At 48.0% G+C, this 8,373-nt stretch overlaps 2 protein-coding genes across 2 annotated transcripts; one reads left to right on the forward strand and one right to left on the reverse strand.

Moving 5' to 3' along the window:
• The first annotated feature begins 455 nt into the window (after positions 1–455).
• On the forward strand, positions 456–2,422 carry LOC131207767 (ATP-sensitive inward rectifier potassium channel 11-like). Its single transcript, XM_058200396.1, has 5 exons — positions 456–601; positions 732–856; positions 923–1,131; positions 1,197–2,150; positions 2,225–2,422. The coding sequence occupies exons 1-5, from the start codon at positions 456–458 to the stop codon at positions 2,420–2,422; spliced, it is 1,632 nt and encodes a 543-aa protein (XP_058056379.1).
• A 4,346-nt stretch (positions 2,423–6,768) lies between these two features.
• LOC131207768 (endochitinase-like) lies at positions 6,769–8,173 on the reverse strand. The gene is made up of 4 exons (XM_058200397.1): positions 7,949–8,173; positions 7,364–7,876; positions 7,117–7,299; positions 6,769–7,053 (listed from the first exon to the last, which is right to left on the reverse strand). Exons 1-4 carry the CDS (start codon positions 8,171–8,173, stop codon positions 6,769–6,771), a joined length of 1,206 nt encoding a protein of 401 aa, XP_058056380.1.
• Positions 8,174–8,373: the final 200 nt, after the last annotated feature.

Raw genomic sequence — 8,373 nt, forward strand, 5'->3', positions numbered from 1 at the left:
CACATAAAATCGAATATACGTAGCTCACGTAAATACAAAATTATCAAACCTTTTTGAACACACCACGTACGGGCCGCAAGACAACAGTTCATATCTTATCGTGCCCTCGAAACGAAAACAACACAAGATTTCACGCTTGGTTGCTTATCTCTAAAATTTGCCACATATCGTAACGCGATATCGACACAGTCTTGTCAGTCGTTTGCTCTCTTCGTGTCTCGAATGTAGTACGTTACGTTTCCTCGGCGTTGTTTGAGTTAAGAGTCAAGTTTCGGTTACTAAGCGTAGTTTAAGAGTATTAGGAAAGAAAAAGGAATGAAGTTCAGTGATTCTCCACTGGAATGTTGCAATTGTTGATAATAAATATTTGAAATTCAGTGTATAATTTAAAAAAATACAAACACTAAGAGCACATAACGGTGCACCAACCCGGAAGTGAGGAACTGATTGCAAGAATGCAAGAACACCAGCAGCAACCGAACGCAGAGTATCGATTCTCCCGGCCGATCAAGATAGTCGATTACGATAACGAAAACTCGTGGTCCGCGTCAGGCAGCCCTTACCACATTCGCCGACCGGCATTCGATAGGAACAGACTCTGGTAAGCATGGACATTGACGCATGGCTTAGGCATTTGGAAGGGTTTTGGGGGCGAACGCGGAATTGAACGGTGTACACAACAAGCCAGATAAGAACTTACAACCCCAGTCCCACTTCCTTCCCATTCCCAGGATAGAACATGGCAGCAGTTCCGAGTCGGAAGAGGAGGGCGACGAACGGAACAAGGCGAGTGTTCCTATACCGGAAGATGGTGTCAGCACTTCCGCCGATCCGCCAGCTTCGTTCGCAGTTCACGGTAAATCGTAACCACTGTGATGTTGTAAGAACGGCATTTTGTTTACTATCATTCTCCCTCCGCCAGCAGATCAGAGGGAACCCACGATGTTCCCGCTCACACTGCGCAGGGCACGAAGTCAGCAAAGTATTCGCTTACGGCGTGATCCTCAACATCAAGGGACACGTGCCATCAAGGCGCGACGCGTGATCAACAAGAAAGGCGAAGGGAATGTTCACTTGGCGCACCTCCCGCAACGGTCAATCCGTTTCGCTCGCGATCTTGCGACCACGCTGGTGAGTTCCGTTGAGAAGAAGTTTAGAAATGGCCAGCTTATGAAGATGCTCGTGCCTCCGATCAGGTGGACGAACAGTGGCGCTACACGCTCATGATGTTTGTGCTAAGCTTTTGCGCCAGCTGGCTCTTTTTCGCCATCCTCTGGTACCTCATTGCGTATGCGCACGGTGATCTGAAGCACGATCCGGCCACCGGCGAACGCCTCGGCGATGGCAACAAACCGTGCGTCGAAGGCACGACCAGCTTCACCGGGTTTCTGCTGTTTAGCATCGAGACTCAGGTGTCCACCGGCTATGGAGCGATCGTTCCGACGGAGGAATGTCCGGAAGCATTTTTTCTGCTGCTCGTACAGATCCTTTTTGGGCTCGTGATCGGCGGGGCCATGGTAGGCGTAGTGTACGCCAAGATGATCCGCGCCTCGAAGCGCTCGTTCGAGATGAAGTTTAGTAAACGGGCCGTCATATGCCAACGGGACGGCCGGTTGTGTTTCGTGTTTCGCGTGTGTGACCAGAAGCAACAGCACGTCATTGGCACCAAAGTGACGGCCAGCCTGCTCGAACCGAGACGCCATCCCGGGACCAATATAGTGGAGCGATGTGAGGCGCGATTGCGGCTGCAGAACAATGGGCATATTTTGCCTCTCTGGCCCATTACCGTGTGCCATGTGATCGACCGGCACAGCCCTCTGTACGACTTGTCGGCAGCCGATCTGCTGCAGCGAAAGTTTGAGGTGGTCGTCTCGATGACGGGTGCCACGTGGACGACCGGGCAGATGTCACAGGCCCGAACATCCTACCTACCGATGGAGATCCTGTGGGGCCACCGATTTCAGAACATCATAGAGTACGACCCGGAGGGTGAATGCTTCGTGGCCCAGAACGATCAGCTCGATCTGCTGGAAGAAATCGAAACGCCACTCTGCAGTGCCCGTATGCTCGAGGAAACGATGGATGAATTGCAGAACGATCGCCACGCATTTGCAGAATATATACCGGCTGATGACGTCAGTAGAATAGGCGTGAGTATCCTTTTCGAGGCGATTGTCGTGCATTCTCGCGTAATAGTAACGGTCGTTCACTCTTCTTGTCGAAGGCACCGCTTTCCTGCAAGTCCAGCACGCGATTACGGAGCAATCCGTGTTCATTTGTGCGGTTCAATGACATCTACTTGGAGGACGACGAAGATCGGATATCGCTCGAAAATCAGGAAACTGATAAAGTTACTGGCACAGCAGATAATTGCGAGATTATCGAAATTATTGATCAGAATGCAACAAGCAAAGCTCCGTGATCGCTCGAATAAAAAAAAATATATTCTTCAAAATGTATTTTTTAAAACAGGTTTTGTAAAGTTCAAAAAAGCCGTTGGTCCGAATTACATTATTACTGATTCATATAACTTTGCACATGAAAATGTAGGCCTTAGAAAATATGGACACAGGATCACAGCCAGAGGTTCGAATCAGGGTTCGCGAACAACGAAATCGTTGTTGTTGTTGCGTGAATCTTGAAACATCATTTAAGATGTTTCCGATGGGTCGATTTGGGTCAAATAAGCAGCCGTTTTGTTGTATAATTTGTTCCCATTTTTAAAGGTAGCTTCGTAATGGCTCTCTCGTAGAAGTCTTGCTTATTATTGGCCAAGAATTCTAGTGAGTCAAAAAAATTTCTGGCGAGTCACTATAGACGTGTGCGACCTTGCATTGTCTCGAAGGAACATAAAAATTCTTCTGTTGCATGATTCTGGCCTTCCCTTGTAAATCACCAACTTCAAACGGTTCAGTTTTTGACAGTAGAGAACTGAATTCAGTGTTTGGCCACACGAAAGCAACTCAAAATAGACGATTCCTTTGAAGTCCCACCATTTGATGGTTGATCTTTTGCTCTTGGCCAATGCTCTGATTACTAACATGCCGATCAACTTTGCTTATTTCTATTATTTTACCAACATTTTCGACGACGGCTCTTCCTGTACGAGGTGCTTCTTTGTCATCAAAATTGCCTGAACCGAATCTGCGAAATCAATATTTCTCGTAACTAACTCGCTATCATAACTTTCTCGTAACTAGTATTAATATATAAAACAAATTAGATGACTTATTTAGATGATGACTTATTTAGATGATGATGATGATAAATCTCGTTGGTAACACGCATTATGCACGGGTGAAACGAAAAGGATTGGAATAAAAGGCCGATTCTAAAGTCTATCGTACCCAAATGGTTAGACACTTCACCTATTTTTAATCAGTTTTCAAGATTTTAGTGTAAAATTATTGCTTGTCTAGCTTATGATATGCACGTTCGGCTTCTAACGTTTATCAAATCGTGCTGTGTAGAGCCAGATATCGATTTCTAGGGCGATACATGCATAAAAAAGAGGGGGAAAAATGATACTAAAAGTCAAGAGCGCCCCTCGCATAACCGATCGAGACCACCGGAGCCGGTGCCGGCAGCGGAATGATTGATCACGTGTCCATCGATGGTAAAATATTGAACCAACCGCTCCGCTCCGCTCGACGCAGTCCACCCTTTCCCGCGCAGGAACTGCAGCTGCAGCCCGAGATCGTCGAGATCGTCAATCTCGAAAGAGGTTGCACTGAGCCAAACCAAAGGCAATCCAACGTCGCGGTTTCCCGATTTAGATTGTGCAAGAGAAGTAGATAATTATCAACTCTTGGCGATCGGCGAACCCGCAGCTGTCTAGCTCGAAGCCGCGAAGGTGTGGCGTCTGGAACTTGTCCGACTTGCAACGGCCACGAGCGGGGATCCGGCAACCGCGTCAGTTATTAATGAATGATTATCGATGTTTATCGGAATGTAGCTCCCGGATTGGCGGCCCGAGTTCGATGAATTGAAGTATCACACTCTCTCGGTTGCCTCGTCAGGCTGTAAGTGGCTGTCGACTGGAGGGACACACCTGAAATCTACTTCTGCACTCCGGAGGGCCCCCCCGTGGATCACAGAAACGACGGTTTCAGATGGTCTGAACGAGTTAGACCCGAATCCACGCCCGAAAATCGGATACCACGCACAGCAGGGTAGCCTCCCCGCGGGACGGGCATTTCGATCGCTATGAATTAAAGGCTCTACTCACGAACGAATGACCCCCCGCGAGAGCTATGGCGACGATCGTGACGGTGATCGAGACGGTTGCCGCAGGAAATATGAATTATAATTTAATAAACCTAATCGAGCGGTTATTGTGCGAAGCGAAGGAATGTGCTGAAAAGGTTACGACAATCGTTTGGCAAGACGTGGTTCTAGGGGTTTCCATCCGAGTTGTTTAGTCTTCAGAAAACATTTGAAAAATTAGCTCTAATACTAATAATCAAAAGAAATTTTTTTTATGAAAGTTACATCGTATATTAAAATCGTTTTTCTACACTTTACTTCGATTCAAATAAGCTTTCGGAAATTTTACGTAAACGACTTCAATCCACCATCCGTTGAGATCTTAATGAGTATAAACACATGGCTTTATAGGTCCTGGGGATCTTTTGGATCTTAAGAAAGATCAGAGAGACATCTTAGACAGAGTTTTTTTTCCTTTCGAAGTATTCGACAAAATACTGTTATTTTTTGAAAAGCATTTTCAATGTTTTCTAAAGGACCATGTAGAACGACTTTCAGCTAACACTTTGTAATGCTCACCATTCCAAGACATATCTTTTTTAATGTAAACGATCAACATCCCTACAAACAAAAGCCATAACCTTATTTGCTGATTACTAAATACTGAAGAATGCAACAACAATATTAACAAATAATAGAAACGCATCTCGCGGACTTATTGATCCCTGTGTTAGGTTGCTCCAAATGATGTGGGGTACTTACGTAAGATACTATTACGTAAAAGAAGGTCACGAAAACCGAACGCACCATTCTGGCCATCGGCCATCGGGCTAGCTGAATCGATATCGGAGTGGGGCGCACAAAATATGTAGAAGCTGATATTCACTCCCCGTCATCTGTTTAAGCCTATTGACTAACAAATTATGCTCGACTCGTGACTCGGGCCGCGGCCAGTGGTGGCAGCGGAAAGCCGCCCCAAATGTTAAACGGAAGACATAATTCAACACCCTCGACGACACTCGGCGCGAAGCCTGGGCGAACAAAGTGGACCGCCGCGGTCGGCCCGAGGTGCCTCGGTTCGGTTCGGCTGGCATCGCTCTTTCCTTCCCGTAATATTGAACATAAGAAAATCCACTCCAAAAATATGACATTAAAATAAAATATCAATTCATAAATAAATGATAAAGAAAGCCATGCGCGCTCGGGACCGGTGGCGGGCCTCACAGCAGTTCGGTTATGCGGCCGAAGGACGGGTTTCGAAGAACCCGTTTCGCTCCTTCGCCCCCCCAATGGTAGCCCGCCGCTTGGGTTGGTTAATCAAATGTTTCACGGCGGAGGCCGGTGGCTGCACAGGGAGCTGCGCCGCGCTTTCCGGGATTATTTAAATTTCGATCACCCTCCGAACAGTCGTCGAGATCGTTTTCTATTCGGATATTTTAATCCATTCATAAATAATAACTGCTCGGGCAGTGTGGCCGCGCACGAGAGCTCAAGTTTATGCTTCGCGCTTCGAGTTCCACCTCGCCCGGGTTTCGAGTGGGTTGATTTGTTTGGTGGGGCCATCATTTTTAATACCATTAACATTATCATCGGACCGTTTTCCAGACCGCCTCCTCGCCACCGTCGTCGGGTAGCTTTACGAAATCCTGTGCCGGAGCTCCCTTTTTTATTCTATTTTCATTCGAAGATGTTTTCGAAATAACTAAATTTCGGTCCGACGCGCGGGACGAAACGCGGTTCCGGCATCGCTTTCGAGAGGATCGAAAACGAAATTCACACTTCGACAAGTGCGCATTTGGTGCGGCGAAGCTCCGGTCCTCGGCCCCGGAGTCCGACCGGAGGACCGGACCGGAGGATTAGAGTCTCGTAAAACGGAGACGAAGCAGCGTGTGAATGACGGGCCGAGAACCCTGGCCGGTACGGAGTTTGGCATTGGTAGGATTAAAAATTTTGTCACCTCACACCGGGGCTCAGCGCGCCCGGGAACAGTATCGATAATGAGATTAGCGTGTCCCGGAAGTGGGCGTTGGTTGCACGCTGCGCGAGCCAAGCCTTGATTTTCGAGACGACTTCACCCGGGGCACGGAGCAAGGCTCTTCAGGGGTGCTTCTGAAGCGTCGTTCGAACGGCTTAAGTTAGTGTCCATTTTTTGTACCGTTCTCCCGGGATAGAGATGAATGGGAAATTGATCTCTTTTCGATACACGAAGAGTAACGATCATTATGGAGTTTGAAGTTTGAAAGTCACAACCGATGGTTCTGTAGGACCGATACATTGTCGATGAATTAGATTGAATAAAGCAGATTTGGCAGATATGAGTTCAGCTTGATTGATCGCAACCGAGCAGTTTAGAGTTCAACAAAATAATTTAAACAAGTCAATAGCCGTATCGATCGAAAAACACCATATGTTTGAAACTTGCAAATGTCTTCTTCGGAATCAATCACTTGCCTCGGGGGCACAGTCGGTGACCAACTTAGGCCAAGGTTGCCAAATTTAATATGAAAATTCTGTCATGCAATTTTGTAGTTCTTTCTATTGACTAATATTATTTTCACTATTTCAACTCCACTCGATGGCAAATCCAATATCGGATGGGATTTGCTGCAGCCGCTGGTAGATATAGGTGGTCAGTGGATTCCGCGATCCACAAAATCCCCAGAAATCATCGTAGTCCACGTACTGCAGTATAACGCCACCGAGCCGTTTCTCCGCCACCAAGTCCATCTTGACACCGATCGAGTTGGTGTTCTCGTAGCCCATCCACTGGTTACCTCGGACTGCGAAAGGCATCTGTCCGACCGGGTCATAGAACATGCTCCATCCACTCCGCAGCAACAAACAGTGCTGAAACAGATCGTTTAACGATTAGCTGAGAGCTTCTGAAGTCTTATAATGCTGTGCCAGTACCTCGTAGTACGGATAGTAGCCCTCGTAGTAGTACTGTCCTTCAGCTCCCGGACCGGTAGTCGGAGCGCCCACATTGTACTGCCGAGGGTCAGCCAAGGTGAAGGCCTGACCGAACAGTCCAATGCCGAGGATCAATTTCTTCGGCGGGCATCCGTACTCAATCCAGGTCTCTACGCCAGTAACCTAGAAAGGGATAGAACCCCTCAGTTCAGGAAGTTCCAGCTGCGTTACGAAACGGCCATCTTACAACGTTGGTCTTTGCTCGATTGGCGTCCCTTTCGAACGTTCGGTTCCTCATTGGAGCATGGACATCGGCCACGTTGTTGGTGTGCGGGCGCATATCGAACGTGAACAGTGTCACAAAGTCCGCCAGCTGACAGATGCTTGTGACACGGTACGATTCACGCAGCACTTTCGGGTACACAGCACCGAAGAAGATCAGATCCTTGCCGCTTTTCCTCAACCCAGCCTTCAGGTCGGTGAGTAGCGATACAACCGATTCGCGATCGTTGGAAATGCCGCCGAAAGTGACAGTCGAACCCGGCCACTCCCAGGCAATCTCTACCCCGTCCAGTCCGTAGACCGCCAGGAGCTGCAGAATGGCCCTCACAAATGCTCCGCGACGCTCAGGAATTTCTGCCATTAGCGAGTAAGAGAGCGAGCTCTTGGCACGTTCCAGAAAGGTGACGATGTTTCGCACCGAACGCGATCGGGCCCTGATCGTGGCCAGGAACGTACCGTACAGTTGTAACTCTCGGTCCTGTGGATGATTTGGAAACACATTCGATTGACTTTCGAAGGCTAGATACGCGGAACCGTTTTGTTAACACACATTGAATATGTAGGATCCTCGTTCCCACTTTGGGAAATCCAACCCGCGGTAGACCACATCACTGCAGAGCTCGACGGGCACCTCGTTTGCCGTGTACCGTCCGTATCCCTTGGTTTTGGGGGAATCAGAGGAAAAGTAGCACATCAAACGTTTACCAGCAGCACCGCTAACGTGATCAACTGACACGGCGATCAGACAGAAGCCCAACAACCAGAAACGAAACATCGCGGCCACTTACAATCTGTTCGAACAATTCCACAACACACGAGCTGTAAGTATGAACTGAATCGTCGCTAACTGTCCGACAACACATAGCACTCCCTCCAGGGTTCTACGTCAATTGGGAGAAACCTGTTCGAAGCTCCAGAACCAGTACGTTACACCAGACGCTGTTAACTCTTCACTCAACCGAAGACCCGAAGATT

This window comes from Anopheles bellator, chromosome 2, assembly GCF_943735745.2.
Source record: "Anopheles bellator chromosome 2, idAnoBellAS_SP24_06.2, whole genome shotgun sequence".
Taxonomy (NCBI): Eukaryota; Metazoa; Arthropoda; class Insecta; order Diptera; family Culicidae; genus Anopheles; species Anopheles bellator.